Here is a 19,766-nt window from a genome sequence, read left to right on the forward strand (position 1 = left end):
CTGTCTCCTTCTCTCTCTCTCTCTGCCCCTCCCCTGCTCATGCTCTGTCTCTCTCTCTCTCTGTCTCTCTCTCTCTCTCTTTCTCTGTCTCTCTCAAAAATAAATAAATGTTAAAAATTTTTTAAACAAAACCAAAAAAATACCCAAATCTGAGGTCCTTTCTCCTCCACTTCTCCCAAACCCTTCTCCCAAACCCTCCCCCTAAACCCTCCTCCAACTTCCCCCTACTTCAGTCCTGCCACTGCAATCTGACTCATGGAGGTGTGAGACAGAAAAAGAAAGGGACAGAAAGAGAAAGAGACAGAAAGAGAAAGAGACAGAAAGAGAGATGCTCAGAGACAGGAGGAGATGGTGGCTGAGAAAGATGTACAGGGAGAGAGACAGAGAGAAAGAGAAAAGGCACGGGGAGAATTAGAGACAGAACAGAGATGAGAGACAGAGACTCAGAAATGCAGAGGATGAGAGAACGAGAGAGACAGAGACATAAAGAGAGACAAAAAAGATTCAGAGGCAGAAGCAAAGTGAGACAGATACAGAAACTCAGAGACAAACCACAAGAGACAGAGAATGGCCAGAGGGCTGTGAACAGGCTCCAGAGAATGGGAGAACTCCAGCCCAGGACAGAAAGGAACTTGCCTGAGGTCACCTGCAGTCACAGGCAGAAATGAACTTGACCCCAGATGAATAGAACCAAGTGCCTAAAACACCAAAGAGACCCTGCCCCCACCCCTGGCTTATTTTGCCCAGCCCCAAAACCCCGGGTCAAACCCAAAACCAGACTCAGGGCTCCGAATGGCAAACAAATGGAGATTTTGCCCCACTCCAGGGAAAAGGGCCACTACTGACCACAGGGATGGGTGCTGAGGTCAGCCCGAAAGAGGCCAGTGGAGGGTTCCCAAGGGATGGCACCCACCCAAGGCATCACTCCAACTGGCTGCAAGCCCAGGCCGCTCCCAAGGTAAGGTATAAAAGTGAAAGGGATTAAAAGTCACTGGGAAAACTGGGTGTGGATGGGTCATGGGTTGTGGACAGAGGTGATTTAAGAGCAGCCCCCTTCTCCCCAGGCCACAGAGCCACAGGGCACACGCCTGGAGCAGATCATATCTCAGCCATCCTAGAAGTTCAGCAGGTAAAGGGCCAAGTGCAGTTCACAGAGGAGGAGGGTGGCTCTCAAGAGTGGGGTCATCGGCTTCATTTCCTTGTCACTACGATTGGCCGGGATCTCCCTTTTCCTCTTTTGAGGGTTCTCAGGGTCTCTGGGCCTGTGTTTCTGGGGCTCTCTCTGGCTCTGTTTGTTCATTTGACAAGTGTTTTAGAGCTCACAGTAGGCTGGGCACTGGGTCTTGATCACTGGCTCTTTACCCAGCAGGTGGCATCTGTGGAATGAGCCCTGAGCCCATGGGGTCAGAACCCCTGATTCTTTTCTATCTGATTCTGCCCCCTTCTCTGTCTCAGTCTGTCTTGGCCTCTGTTTCTAGGTGTCTGTCTAATGTTCTGTGTGTGTGTGTGTGTGTGTGTGTGTGTGTGTGTGTGTCTGTCTCTCTCTTGCCCTTTCTCTACCTTTCAGTGCCCATCTCTAAGTCTCTCAGGAAGTGTGTCTGTCTGTCCACCTCTCTTCTGTCTTTCTCTAGCTCTGTGCCTTGATTTGTCTGTCTCTGTCCTTGCGTGTCTCTATCTCTTATCACTCTCTGTGTGAGAGTCAGTCTCATGATAGATGGCAGATGATGACAGACAGATGACAGAGAGACATCTATAGATATTCCGATATCTTACTTGGTTTTTCCAAATACCTCATTATCTCCATGTGTATCTCTGTCTCTCTGTCTCCATCTCTCCATCGGTCTCTGTTCCGTTGCTGTGTCTCTTGCTGTCGGTCTCTCTGCATTTTGACTGCCTCTGCCTCTGTTTTCTCCTGGTCTCCATGCCCTTTCTTTCCTTCTCTGTCCCCACCCCTCACTTCTGTCCCCTCAGGCCTTGGTTGTTCCCTCTCCCTGCCTCTCTACCTCCTCCCTTCTCTCTCTCTTTCTTTTTTTAACATTTATTTATTTATTTATTTATTTATTTATTTATTTATTTAGAGAGATAGCCCAAGCAGGGGAGGGGCAGAGAGATAGGGAGAGAGAGGATCCCAAGGTGGGGCTCAAACTCAGGGAACCACGAGATCATGACCTGAGCAGAAATCAAGAGTCCAATGTCTAACCAGCCGAAACACCCAGGTGCCCCTCCTTCCTTCTTTTCTTCTGCCCCCATTTCCAGGGTGTGGGGGAGGCAAGTCCCAGGAGCTGCAGAGTGAAGGGATCTTGCTCCCTCCCTGGCCCTGCGGGTCCTATGCTCTCCCACTTCGCTCCCCAGATGCCTGCGGCTGCTTTCACCATAGACAGTATGAGCACAGCCATCTTGCTCCTGCTCCTGGCTCTCACCTGTGTGTTCCTGATGCTCAATTCAAGGGGCAAGAGCCGGCTGCCCCCAGGCCCTAGGCCTCTCCCACTCCTGGGAAACCTGCTGCAGCTTCGCTCCCAAGACATGCTGACTTCTCTTACCAAGGTGCAAGGACCTAGGGTGGGGTGAGAAGGGAGGAACGGGGGGGGGGGGGCGGTCCCAGGGTCCCAGACCCTCCCCTCCCATGACATCTGTTTTCCTACCCTCAGCTGAGCAAGGTCTATGGCTCGGTGTACACAGTGTACCTGGGGCCCAGACGCGTAGTGGTCCTCAGCGGGTACCAAACCGTGAAGGAGGCCCTTGTGGACCAAGGGGACGATTTTAGTGGCCGTGGCGACTACCCCACCTTTCTCAACTTCACTAAGGGCAATGGTAAGCCTGCTCCCCATCTTCTCCCCTCTCCAGCTCACTCCACACTGAGGGAGGGGATAAGGGTAGGGGACTGTCCTCCCAATTTTGGTGACACTCAGGGCTACTGATCTCACCAATGACACCAGCTGGGATGGAGCCAGACAGTGCTAGTCTAGGTGGACTCACTTCCCCATCCCCAAATCCCACCACCATTTTGAAATGCACTTCCACACCAGTCCCCGACCTGCGTCCAACTCCAACCCCATTCTCATCCCAATCCCTATCTCTAGCCTAACCACATTATCAAATCTCCATCTCAGTCAAGTGGCCAAATTATCTGGCCCAGCCCACATTGTCCACCTCAACCCAGTCCTCGTCAACCCTACCTCCATGTTCCCCATTCCAACCTCAACTTTCATGGTTACCTGCAACACTGACTTCATCTCCCTCCAACCTCCATTCCCATTATGAACCCTCTCCCAAACCCCACATTAAAATCTGTTATCAACCCCATCCTGACCATCAAACTGAACTCCACCATTATTTTTCTCCCCAGCCCCAGTCCTATCTTCTATCCCAATCACCCATTGAAGTTGCTCATTCCCAGTTTCATTTTCAACCCTAATCAAACCGCCATCACCAAAACTAACCCCAGCACATATCCACCCAGCCCCAAGCTAATCTCAAGCCCAATCTACCAGTCTTTTCCATTCTATACAACTCCATTCCCATCAGCAACCTCAATTTATCATCAACCCCATAATCCCCCCTCCTCCCCCATTGTCATCCCATCCCAATCCAAACCCAGGTCCATCCCACCCAGCCAACAACTCACATCAACTCCAAACCTCTTGTATCTCAATACCCTGTCCTCCTTAGGTTTGGAAATCACCTAGTCTTCTGGGTTTTCTTTCCTTTTTTTTTTTTTTCTTAAAAATTTTTTTAATGTTTATTTTTGAGAGAAAGAGACAGAGTGTGAGCAGGGGAGGGATAGAGGGAGAGGGAGACACAGAATCTAAAGCAGCCTCCAGGCTCCGAGCTATCAGCACGGAGCCCAACACGGGGTTCAAAGCCATGAACCATGAGATCATGATTGGAACCAAATCTGGACGCTTAACAGACTGAGCCACCCAGGCACCCTGTTTCTTTCTTTCTTCTTTTTTTTTTTTTTTAACATAAATCTTTTATTCAGAGAAAGCCATAAGACAAAGCCCAATAAATGACAAGGGAAAGGGAGGGGGAGAAAGAGATAAGATTGGCAGAAAGTTGCTCTGATTGAAACGGGGATCCTGGACATCTGCATCCTCAACTATCCTTCTCCCCCTAAAGAACCCCTGAGGCTCCTCCTGTCCCCTTCACTAGGTGGATACCAGCTGCTCCAGGATTTGGAAGCAAAGAGCTCTAGTTGAAAGCAAGAACAGGACACCTGGGTGGCTCAGTGGATTAAGCATCCAGCTCTTGATTTCAGCTCAGGTCATGATCTCTCTGTGCTGATGGCATATGGAGCCTGCTTGGGATTCTCTCTCTCTCTCTCTCTCTCTCTCTCTCTCTCTCTCTCTCTCTCTCCCCCCCCTCCCTCTCTCTCAAAATAAACTTTAAAACAAACAAACAAAAAATCCAGTGCACTGAGTACACATTCCACCTTCATGTCCCCTTCCCGGTCTTGGTCTGATGACCTCACCCGTCCAGGTGCACCAGGTGCAAGGAAGTGGAGACAGTAGCGGTTTCTTTCTACTTGCCACACAGAAACCATCTGGATACATACTTTATCTGTTACTAGTTCTTCCTTACATAGTACAAAGGATAACAACAGGGTTCTGCTCCTTCCTGGGTGTGTGCCTTTGGACAAGTGGCTTCCTCTCTCTGACCCTGAGTTGGCTGGGATGAGAAAGCTGTTTGTTCCAAGTCAATGAGATAAGGCAGACGGTGCAAGGCAATCAGCGTCGTTTTTTTCTTCTTTAGCTTCTAGTTCTCTGCTTGCTCCAGGGAAACCAGAGACAAACACATCGGGAGACCTTATCCTATTGTAGCCCCATCATTAAATTATGACCACCTAGTGTAGTCAGGGCTGGAATGGGGAGCTGTAGGAGACCAGCGGCAAGTGCCTGAGCCAGCCAAGGGAGGGTCAGCAAGGGCATCGCGGAGGAAGGGACCTCTAAGCTGAGACCTAAAAGATGAGGACCACCATTCAGGAGCAGGCAGATGTTGAAGAGTGTTCTGGAAGGACTAGCCTGTGCAAAGACCCCGAGTCCAGGGAAAGAAGGTTCCTAGACGAGGTCCTAATGTTTATCTCTCTTGCTTTTCTCCCTCGTTTGTGCTTTCATTAATTAATAAGCAATCACCAGCACCTCCCGTGTGGTAAGGCCCGCGCTGGACAATGCTAGGGACAAGGTGGTAACCAAGACAGCCCCTCCACCCCCCATCTTCACAGCTTAGAGAAGGAGATAGCCCCATGGCCAGACAGTGATGGTCCAGAGTGATCAGGTCTGTGATGAGGGAAACAGAGAGATCAGGACTATGGCGAGGAAGCCCATGGCCCTAGGGAAGCTCAGAGAAGGCACCTGACCTGGCCTGGAGGGTTAGGAAGGGCTTCCTGGGAAGGGGTAGATTCCACACTCTGAGTCTCTCCCCCAGAAGACACCGGGAAAGGGGACTCAGGTGGCGGCGGTCTTGGAAATAAGCCATCAGTAGAGCTGGCCCCTCCCCTTCTCGCCAGGCCTCGCCTTCTCCAATGGGGACCGGTGGAAGGCCCTGAGGAGGTTCTCCATCCAGATTCTGCGGAACTTCGGGATGGGGAAGAAGAGCATCGAGGAGCGGATCCTGGAGGAAGGCCGCTTCCTGCTGGCGGAGCTACGGAAAACTGAAGGTTGGTCCTCGAACGCAGTTGATACGCCTAACTCACATCCATCTTCCTTAGTCGTCAGGACTGCCAGAGAGTGTGGGCGTGAACTTAAAACTGCTTCAGGCTCCTCACTCGGCCCACGGTCAGAGTGGTGCCCCCTGGAGGTGGGTCAGCTCCAGGTGCTATGTTCTTTGAGGTACGGCAGCAAGACGGTTTATGTAGTGGTTGTTCCGTTGCGCTGTCCCTGCGTGGTATTCTGAACGCAGTGTGTATCATTGTGGTGGATGGTGATGATGATGATACTTTTTTTTTTAACATTTATTCATTTTTGAGAGAGACAGAGCGCAAGCAGGGGTGGGACAGAGAGAGAAAGAGACACATAATCCACAGCAGGCTCCAGGCTCTGAGCTGTCAGCACAGAGCCCGACACAGGGCTCGAACTCACAAACTGAGAAATCATGACCTGAGCTAAAGTCGGACGCCCAACCGACTGAGCCCCCCAGGCGCCCCATGATGATGATACTCTTGACACCACACCACTTATGGGGGCCCTGTGTTAAGCACACTTTCGTGCATAAGCCCCTGGAGCCTCAGAACGATCCATTTTGCAGATGAGGAAACAGAGGCATAGAGATCAACCAACTGTCTTGAAATGATCAAGCTAGTCAGTGGAGAAGCAAAGGTTTAAACCCGGTTCTTGCCGACACCAAGGTCCACACTTTGCACATGAATGCCCATTTACTGAGTACTTCCTGAGACCAGGGACTGTACTAAGCTCTTCACACATATGAACACATCCCACGTCCCCTGAAACCTTAGGAAGCTATTACAAGTGACAAACCTCAGGCCCAGAAAGGTTAAGTCATGTGCCCAGGAAGTGGCAGAGCTGGGGTGTAAAACCCAGCTCAAAACTGCCCACCCATGAAAAAAAAAAAAAAAAAAGTTAAAAATAAAGACACTTACATGGTGCCTACCATGGGCCAGCACTGTTCCAAGAATTTCGTGTATATTACCTCCTTGAACAATCACCCAAACCTAAGCAGGAGTCCTATTTTAAACCCCATTTTACAGGAGAAGAAACTAAAACACAGAGAGGCAGACAGTCCTCTACCCTGATCTCCAAATCTTGCTGGCTTTTGACAGGGAAAAAAAAAAAAAAAATGATGCTGCAGGGTTGGAATGATGGGATGTAAGTAAAGGAATAACTGCCTGAGTTAGTTTCCTGTAGCTGCTATTAAAAAAAAAAAAAAGCCGCAAACTTAGTGACTTAAAGCAGCACACATTTATTCTCTTACAGTTCTGGAATCCAAAGTCTAAAACTAAAACGGGTGGGCAGAGCTGACTCCTGGAAACTCTAGGGGAAAATCCATTTCCTTGCCTTTTCCAGCCTCTAGAGAGGCCACCCACGTTCCTGACCTCGTGGTCCCTTCCCCTCTTCTTCAAAGCCAGCAACACAGCATCTCCCAATATCTGTATTTCTATCTCTCTCTCTCTCCCTCCTCCCTCACTCTCCCTCTCCATCATCACATCACCTTTTCTTACTCAGACCCTTCCGCCTCCATTGTAATTACATTAGATCCACTTGGATAAGCCGGACAATAATCTCCCCATCTCAAATTCCTTAATTTAATCACAGGTTCACAGGCTCTTAGAGATTAGGACATGGACATTTGGGGAGGGGGGGCATTATTCAGCCTACCACAGCACCCTGGCTTATACAGGCTCAGGATGGGCCAGGCCCTTACCCAGCCACACTTCCAACTCCTTCCACCAGCCCCATGAGGAGAAGACTGTCACCAAGCCCATTTTACAGACGAGAAAGCTGAGGTTCAGAGAAGGGAAGTCAGTTTATCCAGGTCACACAGAGATTAAGAAGCCAAGGCCAAGTCCAAACTGTATCTATCTAACTCCAGACTCAGCTTTCTGGGCCGTGCTGTGTGGCATGGTTAATGGGCTATTTTCTGTGATCCCTTCAGTGGTCAGACCACTGGGTGTTAGGGGTTTTGTCGCTGTGTCACTGCTGGCTGAGGCTGTAGTGTTGTCAGGCACTGATGTAGTATTGTGTTGTGTTGTTTACTGCGTGTGTTGTCTTGTGTGGTGCGTGCTGCGGGTCGGATGGCGGAGAGGAGCCTGTTCCGTTGCTTGGTGGTGGTGTGGATGTGCCGCAGGGCGTTGTGGGTTCTGCGTTGTCAGGTACTCTTGCGGTTGTTTATGACGCATGCTGGGTGGCCAACGAGCACTTGTTTTGTGCTCCAAGTGACCTTGCCTCGTTGCACTGCCATTCAGGAATCCGGTATGTTGCACAATGTGCCCCTTGACTCATTCTGCCCCTGACCCTCAGGCAAGCCCTTCGACCCCACGTTCGTGCTCAGCCGCTCGGTGTCGAACATCATCTGCTCTGTGATCTTCGGCAGCCGCTTTGACTACGACGATGAACGTCTGCTCACCATTATCCGCCTCATCAATGACAACTTCCAAATCATGAGCACCCCCTGGGGAGAGGTCAGGAGGCCTAGTTGGAGGGGGTACAGGGTTGGGGTTCGTCCTGGGACGTAGGGGAAACGACTGGCGGGGAAAGGGTGGCTTGACCCTGTCTGGCCCCGCCCTTTCCCGTCTGGCCCCGCCCTTTCCCGTCTGGCCCCGCCCCGCCTAGCCTAAGGTCACTCTCTCCACCAAGTTGCCACAGAGTCCCCGCTCCACCTCGGCCTCTCCAGAACCTAGCTGACCCTCAAGACTCCGCCCGCCCCGTGCCTACCTGCTCCGCCCTGACCTCACCGGCCTCTGCCCCCCACACACTGCCTGATCCTCCAAACCCCTCCGACCCTCCCCCCATCCCCAGTTGTACAACGTCTTTCCAAGCGTCCTGGACTGGTTACCTGGGCCGCACCGACGCCTTTTCCGGAACTTCGGGCGCATGAAGGACCTCATCGCCCGCAGCGTCCGCGACCATCAGGACTCCCTCGACCCCAGCTCTCCCCGCGACTTCATCGATTGCTTCCTCAGCAAGATGGCACAAGTAAGCCCGGCCTGGAAGTCTCATCCCTGATCTGACCTGCTGCCCCAGCCTCAAGCCAACGAGGATCCCGGGTTGAGCGGGTTTGAGAATGATCTCCCTGCCTCCCGGGAAGTGCAGTTAGAACTCCCGGCTCTGCTCGGGCGGGAGCCCAGAGCCACTCGGGGCCACGGCCCGCCCCGATTAACAGCTCATTAAGAAGTCCCTAAGTCTCTGTTAATTGTGGGCCCTGCGGCTGAGATTTTCTCTAGCCAGCCCTTACGCACTCCCCAGCTTCCCCGACCGAAAGAAAGTTAAACATAGGAGGGACTGAGCTGACACCCAACAGGAGTTGTGCAGAGCTGAGCCTGTGGTCAGTGTCCGGGCGGGATCTCCTGGCCCAGGCTCATATCCCCGCCCCTCAACCTCCGCAGGAGAAGCAAGACCCGCACAGCCACTTCCACATGGATACCCTGCTGATGACCACACATAACCTGCTCTTTGGGGGCACCGAGACCGTGGGCACCACGCTGCGCCACGCCTTCCTTGTGCTCATGAAGTACCCAAAAGTGCAAGGTGCGCGCGCGCCAAGCCTGCCCACAGCGCCAAGGGCCACACCCGCTCCGCACGCGTGCCCCACGGGCCTCAGCTCGCTCGCCTCGAAGCCCCGCCCAGCATGCCAGACAGCCCAATCCTCCGGCTTACGCCCGGGACCCACAGCCAAACCCACAAACCCACACGGAGGCCCAGCCCACCCACACGGTTCCCGCGGTCCACACAGCTTGCTGGACCCCGGACCCCGGACCCCGCCCTCATGGTCCTGCTTTGCGGCCCACCTCTGACCCTGACCACCCAGCACGCGTCCGGCCTCGGAGCAGGGATCTCCCAGTCCGCCTAGAGCCTGGCCCTGAGCCTCAGCCGCAGGGCCAGCCAGGAACCATCAGTCTGACCCACAAAGTCTGACCACCTGCAGGCACAGCACGGTCTGCGACCCCATCTCGCCCAAACCCCGCCTCTGGGCGGATCCCGGAACCCTGGCCTCCGGCACAGAGTCTATTAGGGTCCACGCCGCCTGCGGCATCCGGGATCTCTCGGAGCTTACGCACAGCCCACCCACTCGACCCACCCCCCAGCGGGCTATGTCCTCCCATCCGGGACCTGGACTCCAGGCAGCCCCTAAGCCCCTCCCGCCCAACCCCGCCCCTAGGAGCCCTTGCGCCAAATTTTCGTCCTCACCTACAACTCTCAAACCAACCCTTCCCTCCGTGGCCCCCGCTGACCCCCACAGGGACCTCTGCAGCGGCCCTCCTACTGGGAAGCAGGGGCTGGACCCCGCCCACACAAGCATACCCCTCTCCCCAGCCCAGTCGAGCCCCTGGTACCCCCGACTAGGCTCCCCTCTCCACCTGCAGCCCGCGTACAGGAGGAGATCGACAGCGTTGTGGGACGGGCGCGGCTGCCGGCGCTGGAGGACCGAGCGGCCATGCCTTATACAGATGCGGTGATCCACGAGGTGCAGCGCTTCGCAGACGTCATCCCCATGAACTTACCGCACCGCGTCACCCGGGACACAGCCTTTCGCGGCTTCCAGATACCCCAGGTGTGCTGGGCACCTGGCAATGGACAGCTGGCACACTAGAAGAGGCATCCCAGATTTGCTAATGGCTTCCGGGACTCTAGCAAGGAGGATCCCAGGCCCTAGCAATCAGTACCCTGGGCCTTAGCGACTGGCATCCCAAGCCCCAGCAACAGACATCTGAGGCTCTTCAATCCAGAGCCTCAGCCCCTTTCCCAAGACCCTATTCGGTACTGTAATGGACTGGATCCTGACCCTGAACTCCAGATCTCTTCCCCATGACAGGTTCCCTAACCCCTCTCCAGCATCCCCAGGCTCTAAGACTTCATCCTGGGGGTCCCCTGTGCCTAAGCACTGTCCTGAGACTTCTCCCTCTTCCCAGAAACCCCAAACCTGCTCTGACAAGGGGAGGTATCCCCCACCCCTGTGCACACAGCTTCCAGCACCCGCTTGGGACCCCAGACAGTGACACACATTTCCTGAATCCCTGATGGAGTCCTATGCTTCACATCGCCTTCTCAAGTCCCTGGGACCTCCAGCCCGGTCAAATGGAAGTTTTAGCTTGAGAATCTCCCAGACTTTCTACCCCACTGATTCTGCCTCCCTACTCACACAGGGCACGGATGTCATCACCCTCCTTAATACAGTCCACTATGACCCCAGCCAGTTCCTGACGCCCCAGGAATTCAACCCTGAGCATTTTCTGGATGCCAATCAGTCCTTCAAGAAGAGCCCTGCCTTCATGCCCTTCTCAGCCGGTGAGAACCACAGGGGCAAGAGTCAGGGTCTTTGGGGCCCCATATTCCTACCTACATTCCTCAGTCCTTTTTTTTTTTTATTTTTTTATTTTTATTTATTTATTTATTTTTTTGAGAGAGAGAGAGAGAGACAGGGCACGAGCAGGGAAAGGGCAAGGAGTGAAAGTGAGAGAGAATCCTAAGCAGGCTCCCCTCTGCCAGCGCAGAGCCAGACTTGGGGCTCAGTCTCACCAACCCCCAGATCATGATCTGAGCCGAAATTAAGAGCCGGATGCTTCACGGACTCAGCCACCCAGACGCACCGCCCCCCTCCCCCCACCGCCCCCCCCACACACCTTTTTTTTTTTTCTTCAGTCCTAATTCCACTCTCAAACCCTCTCACTTCTTCATCCCACCGCATCCTCAGCTTCGGATGTTCTCACTCCGAACTCTGTTCCTATAGGCAGATAATGACTAAAATCCTTGCGGAGGGAGGCGGGGAGGCAGGATATTAATTCAACTTGGGGGGGGGGGGTCACCGTCAGCCACTGGGTGGCGCAGGTGAGCAGTTCTAGTTTTCCTTGGCGTTGGTCTTCATCCTGCTGAAAAAATATCTTTCCTGTTCAACCCAGTAGCAGAAATAAAAAGGAGGAAGGAGGAAGGAGGAATAATAATAAGCCACTTACCATGTTGTCTACTGTGTGCCAGGCAAAACTTTTAAGAAGACCTATTAGAGTGGTGGCTAAGAGTTAGGTTTTACAGCCAGACCCCCAGCTCAGTCATCCCCCAGCTATAACGGCCTGGAATATGTTACTTCACCTCTCTGTGCCTCAACTTCCACGTCTATAAAGTGGAGATTGATAAGGCCCACCTCTTGGAATTATTATGAGGGTTAACTTAACATCAGTATACTGCCTAGAGTAACCTATGACACGCAATGACCTACATGGCATCATATTCTCATTTACCTGAATTTACCATTCACAACACTCTGAGGTACTATTGTCATCCCCATTTTATTTCATTTCACTTTTTTTTTAACCTTTATTTATTTTTGAGACAGAGAGAGACAGAGCATGAACAGGGGAGGGGCAGAGAGAGGGGGAGACACAGAATCCGAAACAGGCTCCAGGCTCTGAGCTGACAGCACAGAGCCCGACGCGGGGCTCGAACTCACGGACCGCGAGATCGTGACCTGAGCCGAAGTCGGCCGCTCAACCGACGGAGCCACCCAGGCGCCCCTCATTTCACTTTTTATCATCCCCATTCTACATACCCAGAAACTGGCTTGCCCAAGATCACAGAACTCGTAACTGCAGAGTCGGGATTGGAACCCGTGAACTCGCCCTTGTATCGTCGGCCAGATCCTTGTTGGTCCCGGATTTAAAGCGCCTTTACAGATCTTTAGATGGGTGGGTCTGTGACGTCTCCAACCATTAGCTTCATGTTTTTCTCCGAGAATTTGGGACCGGAGCCCCTCACCCTGTCTCATCTCACCGCTCCTGGGCCACCTCCCCACCCCCCGCAGGTCGCCGAGTGTGCCTGGGCGAGTCGCTGGCGCGCATGGAGCTCTTCCTCTACCTCACCGCCATCCTGCAGAACTTCTCGCTGCAGCCGCTGGGGGCGCCCGAGGACATCGACCTGACGCCGCTCAGCTCCGGGCTCGGCAACTTACCGCGGCCTTTCCAGGTGTGCCTGCGCGCGCGCTGACGCCGCGGCCCTTCCAGATCCGCCACGGAGCCGGGAGGCCCGCCGTGGGGCTGGCGCCGTCCTCTTCTCGTTCCACTGTGCCCGTGATCCCTCTCGCTGTCACACTCGCTTCCCCGCACCTGAGCCTGCCGCCTACCGGTCCGTCCGCCCCCCCATCTCGACCTGGTCGGCGCCCCCCAGAAGCAGAGAAGCGCAAAGGGAAGGGGAAGTGCTTGCCTCGTTCCTATTGCGCGCCCTCTTGGGGGCCGTTTGAATCATTTTCTAGTAAATTGTAAAAGATTCCAACTGCCTTGGCTGAATTATAGAGACGGTCCCCCAGGATGGGGGGAAGGAATGTCTGGCTGCAGAGAAAGGAGACACCAAACTGACCGGTTCTACCGTCACCCTTAGAGTGGCTAAAAACTGGGAGAAATTGTTTCCCAGGGTAAGGGCTGTGAGGCCTGACGACAGAGAGGCAGAGAAACCCAGGCAGAGAAAAAGACAGCAGTCTAGAGACATAAGGATGCGGTCGGCCCAGAGATGCGGTACAAAGATGGAGATAGAAGCAGGGAGAACATGAGAGACTGAGCGATAGACACACAGAGACTGAGAAATAACAATTACTCAAACTTACACAGTGCTTCCAATGCACTCTAAGGCCCCGTTTAAATCTCCCTATGAGGCAAAGCAGCATGTTACACTTTTAGAGACAGAGAGATGAAATGCCTTGGCCAAGATCACACGGCCGGAGGGCGACAGAGCTGGGATCAGGATGCAGACTCCAACGCTGGTCCCCTCCACCTCACAAGTCAGAGACACAGAGCAATGCAGAGGGGTACAGGGACGGAGAAATGGGGAGACAGGAGAGAGAGAGACAAAGAAAGAAACAGAAATGGCCAGAGAAAGCCAGAGAAGAAGGGCAATGAAGGGGGGAAGGGAGGCATCAGGAAGCCTGAAAGACTATTCCCTTGTCTTGCAATGTATCCTTTTGGGGTAGGGCTAGCAGTCCCAGGCATGGGGCCTCCCAACCTGAGACTGGGCTTGTTAGCCTGACATCCTGCTGACAGAAGCTTTTCTCAATGAGTAGGCAGGCATCTTAAGCTCCAAGGAGCCAGAGTCAGAGGGGCGGTGGCCCCCCAGCCATGGGTGGAGGTGGCTTAGGTGACCATACCCTAAATGGGGCCTCCCCAAGGCCATCCAGAAGCTAGGACACAACACACTCTGCTGAGACTTATAGGCGGTCCCCACACCCATAGGCGTCGGCTCCTTAATCCCCATGCTGTTCCCACCACAGGCCAACGAGAGTCTGCCCCAAGGGCCCAGGCAGGGACGCAGAGGTGGAGAGAGAGAGGGAGAGACTCAGAGGTCCTGAGAAAGAAAGATGGGGAGACAACAGCAAAAAGAAACACATGGAAATACTGAAAAAGAGTTGGAGAGAGACAGGAGAGACCAAGAGATGCAGAGACAGATGGGAGAGATCATGAAAACCAAAGACCAGGAGTGAGACAGAGAGACAGTGGACAGATGCTCAGAGACAAGGAAGACAGGAGATGCTAAAACAGAGATAGAGGGGCACCTGGGTGGCTGAGGCAGTGAAGCATCCGACTTTGGCTCAGGGCATGTCTTGAGGTTCATGAGATCGTACCCTGAGCCAGGTTCTGCACTGACAGCGCAGAGCCTGCTTGGGATTCTCTCTCTCCCTCTCTCTGCCCCTCCCCTACTCATGCTCGCTCTCTCTCTCTCTCTCAAAATAAACACACACACACACACACACACACACACACACACACACACACACACAAGATGAGACAGAGACACAAGAAGAGAGACAGTCACAAGGATTCAGCAGGACAGAAACTGAAAAAAATAGAGTCTAAGTTAGAGATAGAAACAGACAGAATTCAGGATACAGAGAGTCATGCATTGGTTCAACATTTACTGAGCCCCCACTGTGTATTTCAGTGCTGGGGATACAGAAGTGAACAACAAATGCCAGCTCTTGAAGAGACCCAGAGAAAGCAGTTCATCTGAAAGCCTGACACAGTGGGATGGGGCCAGGTCAGGGGAGGGCACACCCCGCAGCACCCCTGCTGTCTCTGGAGTCAGCCCCTGTAATGGGGTGGGGGGGGTGGCGGGGGGCAGGGGGCCTGCCCACACTCCTTGCCAGTCATTGGGTTCCTGGACAGAAAGGCTGACAGGGAAGGAGATCCATGGCAGAGATAGAGGCAGGGAGACAGGGAAGAGGGAGATTAAGGGTAAGATAAACTGGGAGGGATACAGATATGAACAGAAGCAGGTACTGAGAGTAAAACAGAAAGAGAGAGAGATGAACAAAGAAACAGAAATTGAGAGTGAGAGATGACACAAAGAGAGAGACAGAGATACTGAGAGACATTCCTGGAAACAAGCCCAGTTCCAGACGGTGCACGGCCCCCACCCTCTCCCCACCTCTGGGCCCTGTGCCAGACACCTGTCAGAAGGCTAGATCTGGTGAGGCACGGCCAGGTGAGGCAGGTGCTGGTGGGAGGGTGGGCCTCATTCCTGAACAGTGTTTTGAACTCTGACTCAGCCCCAACCCCAACCCTACCCCTGGGCACCTTGTGCCCTCCGGCCCACACCCCCAGGCGTGGCCATCAAGACCTGGCCTCAGGTGGGGGTGCCCAGCGAGACTCATGGGAAACTGGAGACATGGGGTGCAGCAGCATGGGCATAGGACATTCAGGGACATCTGGGAACTAGAGCATTGGGAACAGAGGTGGTGAGGGGTTCAGGGTAAGGCACAAGGCGGTCAGCATATGGGAAGGCACCCAAGAGCCATAAGGCTAGGCACAGAAGTGCCAGGCTGATGTGTGCCAGGAGGCTAGGGGATTTGAGGGAGCATCTGGTAGATAGGTACAGAATACCAGGTTCCAAGAGCAAGGGAATGGAAGTGACAAGGGCTCAGGTGCGAGTCCCTAGCAATCACAAGCACAGGGCACAGGAGTGCCAGGCTAAAGGGTATGTCACCAGGGGTGTTTTTAGGAGTCAAGAACGTATTTAGGAATCAGAAGTATAGAGTACAGCATTCAGGGGGTCTCGGGCCCAAAGGTGGCCAGGGCCTTCAGAAATGCACATCTACAGGCCAAGTAAGATGGACCCGAAGGACCCAAAGGCTCAGTAGGGTGCACCTGTTGGCCAGGTGTATTGATGTGAAAGATGCAAACAGGTGCATTGACATGGAAGTCGCCAAATAGGGCACGCTGGGCCTGGCACAACAGAGAGCTAGAGCTGGGGGGCTGGGTGGAAACCTTGGATGGGGAATCTGCAGAATGAGTGGTCTGGAGACGCCCACCTTTCCCACTCCCGGTATGCGCCCCTCCTCCACCCAAGACCCAAAGGGAATCACATAAAGGCAAAGGGGGGCAGGCATGGAGGACACAGAGCATGATGTCCACGGGTGTCACAGCGCTGTTACTGCTGCTGGCGCTAGCCAGGCGGGGTTGGGGTGCACAGGGCCCTCAGCCTCGGCGGGGTCCTACCCCCTGGGCCCAGGCCGCTCCCACTGCTGGGGAACTTGCTGCAGCTGGAGTCTGGACGGCTGGACCATACTCTCATGGAGGTAACCCCGAGAGTGGGTGGGGATGGGGGGAAGGATTCTGGACTCGTGGAGGTGGGACTGGGGGCTGGAACACACCTGGTTCTCTGAATGAAGACAGCTGAGGGCTCTGACCCCATGAGTCCTGAGGAAGGTTGAGGGGCCTGGAGTCCTGGGTTCCAGGAAAGGAGGAGACTAGGGGTGGAAGCTGGGAGCCCCGGCATCAGTTTGAAGGAGGAGGGGGACAGTGGGCCTGAGCTCCCGGTACCGCCCGCTCCCTGCCTCCCTCTACCCGCCCCGGTTTCTGGGTCCTGAGGGAGTTAACAGCCTAAGGTGGGACGTCAGATAGGGGATCCGGGGGGAAGGGGTGCAGAGAGGTCCGCTCTCCTGGTTCAGGGTGGGGAAGAGAGTACCGAGGGCTCAGACGCCTGGTTCTGAGGGTGCAGAGGGCTTGGGACCTCGTCTTCCAGATCTCGAGGGAAGAGGGAGCTGGGGTCCTGGACTCCTGTGGATGAAGGAGGAGGTGGGGATCTGAGCGCCTCGGCCAGGAACGAGGGGCTGAAATGGGGACTCCAGGGTCTGAAGTTAGAGAGAGATGGGGGCGGGGCTCTGGGGTGGAGGAAGCGGTCAAGAGTCCCGACCGGGACCCGCTGAGCACCAGCTCTGCGCAGCTTTCTGGCCGCTGGGGCCCGGTGTTCACAGTGCGGCTGGGCCGGCGCCCTGCAGTGGTTCTCTGCGGCTACTCAGCGCTGCGGGACGCATTAGCGCTGCAGGCGGATGCCTTCTCTGGCCGTGGGGCCACGGCTGTGCTCGAACGCTTCACTCGCGGAAACGGTGAGTCCCCGGCGGCGGCGGAAGTGCTGGCCTAGACCACCCAGTTCGAGCGATTTAAAGGGTTGGACCGGGGCAATGGGGCGGTGCCTAATAAGAATAAAGGCCAATGAAGGCAAACAGCAGGAAGGTGGGGCGGAGCTAAAAGGGACCAAATAGGAGCGGGGGCGGGGGGTGGTGCCGGTTCCTCGTGCAGCCAATAGAAGAGAAGAGCCTAAGAGTCAAAGCCAAAGAGATCAGGCGCTCGTAAGGGATCGAGACCAGTAGAGGTGAGGCCAATGTGCGGATAGGACCGAGAAGGCTGGGTTTGCAGCAAAAAGGTCTGGAAAGCAGCAGAGTGAAGGGTGGCGAGGAGGCGGGCTCCAAGACCGGACGCTTCCAGGACGGGCGTGGCCAACTCCCCGGGTCGTCCCCTTCTCTGCTCCACCCCCAGGCATCGTGTTTTCTAACCGGCGGCGCTGGCTGACGCTGCGAAATTTGGCACTGGGAGCACTGAAGGAGTTCCGGCTGGGAGCGCGGACCATAGAGGAGCGCATCTTGGAGGAGGCGGATTGTCTGCTTGGCGAATTTCAAGCCACCATTGGTGCGGCCTGGTCGGGAAAGGAAAGGGACCTTTTGTGGATGTGGCTAATGATCAAGAAAGGGTTGGTGGGGCGCCTGACTGGCTCAGTTGGTAGAGCGTGGGACTCTAGATCTCAGGATGTTCCAGCACCGCGTTGAGTGTAGAGATTACTTAAAAAGGAGGTGCGGCACATTTGTAGTGAACAAAGTCAGTAAGCCAAGCCACCGCGTTAAGACCCCGTCCTGTTTCCACCCCCAGGAGCACCGTTTGACCCCCGGCGGCTACTAGATAATGCTGTATCTAATGTTATCTGTTTGGTGGTCTTCGGGAACCGCTATGGCTATGAGGACCCAGAGTTCCTGAGGCTCCTGGACCTCTTCAATGACAACTTCCGCATCATGAGTTCCAGATGGGGTGAGGTGAGAGGGCCCACCCCAGTCCCTTCCTCCCGTGTCAAACCTGTGCCAAGCCCCAAGTACATACACTTTGCCTACATTGGATCATTAGATTGAGAGTCTTGGAATCTTGGAAGGGAAGAGTTCTAGAACTAAAAACATTAAAATCCTGGTGCAAGGGCACCTGGGTGGCTCGGTCTGTTAAGTGTCCAACTCTTGATCTCAGCTCAGGTCTTGATCTCAGGGTCATGAGCTCAAGCCCCGAGTTGGACTCTGTGCTGGGACTAAAGCCCTACTTTAAAAAAAAAAAAAAAAAAAAAAGCAAAGTCCTGGTTGCAATTTCCCCTGCAGGGGACCTAGTGGTCTTGTTCAAGGTCCAGTTGCCATCTTGTCCCCCCAGATGTACAATATTTTCCCCTCCCTCCTTGACTGGCTCCCGGGTCCACACCACCGAATCTTTCAAAACTTCACGGAGCTTCAGGTCTTCATCTCTGAGCAAATCCAGCAGCACCAACAGACACGGCAGCCAGGGGAGCCCCGCGATTTCATCGATTGCTTCCTCGATCAGATGGAGAAGGTGCAGGCCCCTATTACCCTAAATTCTACCCATGCCGCCCACCAAGAGGTGCCAGGCACATGGCAGCCGCCCATCTCTGTACGCAGGAACAGAAAGACCCAGAAAGCCATTTCCAGGAGATGTTGGTGATGACCACACACCTTTTCTTTGGCGGCACTGAGACCACAAGCACCACTCTGCGTTACGGGCTCCTTATTCTGCTTAAGTACCCTGAGGTGGCAGGTCTGTGAGCTGGAAAGCCTGGGATGAGGGGCTAGGGTTTGGGGGTGGCTGGGGGTCAGGACACACGCAGATCACGCCCTCTGCCAAAGTGCAGTGGTAGGTCGGACACGCACCCCGAGGCTGGAGGACCGCAAGCGCCTGCCCTGCACCAACGCGTGCTGCACGAGATCCAGCACTTCATCAGCGTGCTGCCGCTGGGGCTGCCACGCGCCCTCACCCGGGACACCCACCTGCGTGGCTACTTTTTGCCCAAGGTACCCACCGAGCAAGGGGATTCTGTGCAGGGCCCCAGAGCTCCTAGAACCTAAAGCATCAGACCTGAGCCTGTCCGATGCTGAGTTACAAAGTCCTGGGAACAGAAAAGAAGGTCCACCTTCCCAGTGGCTTTTACAAGGGGTCTTGGATGAATAAAAGGCCATGGCTAATCAAGTCCACAGGGTAATCCTTATGCATCCCCCAGGGCACCTTTGTGATTCCTCTCCTGGTGTCTTCACACCAGGACCCCACCCCATTCAAGGACCCAGACTGCTTCAACCCCACCAACTTCCTGGACAAGGGCGAGTTCCAGAGCAGAGATGCCTTCATGCCCTCTGCCCCAGGTATGGGCCAGGAAGGGAGGGGACAAGCCTGGGCAACCCCCCCCCGCCCCGCCCCCAGCAGCTACATGGTTCCCACCCTGCGTCCCTGTGTGCTCAGGCAAGCGAATGTGTCTGGGTGCAGGCCTGGCCCGGTCCGAGACCTTCCTCTTCCTCACCACCATCCTGCAGGAGCCCCACCAGCATCGACCTCACCCCGCAGTACGCCGGCCTGGGCAATATTCCCCCAGCCTTCCAGCTCCGCCTGGTGGCCCGCTGAGGCCAGGCTCAGCTGCCCTCTGCTCACTGGCTCTCAGACCTCCTTACCTGCCTTGGTCAATAAAGGCCCTGAATTGCAAATGGACAGGTCTCCTTACCATTAAGAGGGAGAGGGAGAGGAAGAG

The 19,766-nt window shown here is 54.6% G+C and overlaps 2 protein-coding genes across 2 annotated transcripts; both read left to right on the top strand.

Moving 5' to 3' along the window:
• The first annotated feature begins 1,015 nt into the window (after positions 1 to 1,015).
• LOC102960181 (cytochrome P450 2F5) lies at positions 1,016 to 12,929 on the top strand. The gene is made up of 10 exons (XM_042969807.1): positions 1,016 to 1,129; positions 2,353 to 2,544; positions 2,649 to 2,811; positions 5,507 to 5,656; positions 7,974 to 8,134; positions 8,472 to 8,648; positions 9,059 to 9,200; positions 10,037 to 10,224; positions 10,817 to 10,958; positions 12,466 to 12,929. Exons 2-10 carry the CDS (start codon positions 2,353 to 2,355, stop codon positions 12,645 to 12,647), a joined length of 1,497 nt encoding a protein of 498 aa, XP_042825741.1. The 5' UTR covers positions 1,016 to 1,129; the 3' UTR covers positions 12,648 to 12,929.
• Positions 12,930 to 16,763: 3,834 nt separating this feature from the next.
• Positions 16,764 to 19,726, top strand: LOC102959689 (cytochrome P450 2F2-like). Its single transcript, XM_015539850.2, is given in 10 exon segments — positions 16,764 to 17,034; positions 17,465 to 17,614; positions 17,852 to 18,012; positions 18,389 to 18,565; positions 18,652 to 18,791; positions 18,847 to 18,938; positions 18,941 to 19,041; positions 19,248 to 19,386; positions 19,484 to 19,553; positions 19,555 to 19,726. Coding segments are annotated over 10 exon segments (1,389 nt in total). The 3' UTR covers positions 19,643 to 19,726.
• The last annotated feature ends 40 nt before the right edge of the window (positions 19,727 to 19,766 follow it).

This window comes from Panthera tigris, chromosome E2 (genome assembly GCF_018350195.1).
Source record: "Panthera tigris isolate Pti1 chromosome E2, P.tigris_Pti1_mat1.1, whole genome shotgun sequence".
Taxonomy (NCBI): Eukaryota; Metazoa; Chordata; class Mammalia; order Carnivora; family Felidae; genus Panthera; species Panthera tigris.

What these genes read in the sequence shown, in the direction of transcription:
- LOC102960181 (XM_042969807.1), top strand. Translation starts at nt 2,353, where the DNA reads ATGCCTGCGGCTGCTTTCACCATAGACAGTATGAGCACAGCCATCTTG. An exon ending in GGAGCTACGGAAAACTGAAG is followed by an intron (nt 5,657 to 7,973) that starts GTTGGTCCTCGA and finishes CCTGACCCTCAG; the next exon opens with GCAAGCCCTTCGACCCCACG. An exon ending in GAAGTACCCAAAAGTGCAAG is followed by an intron (nt 9,201 to 10,036) that starts GTGCGCGCGCGC and finishes CTCCACCTGCAG; the next exon opens with CCCGCGTACAGGAGGAGATC.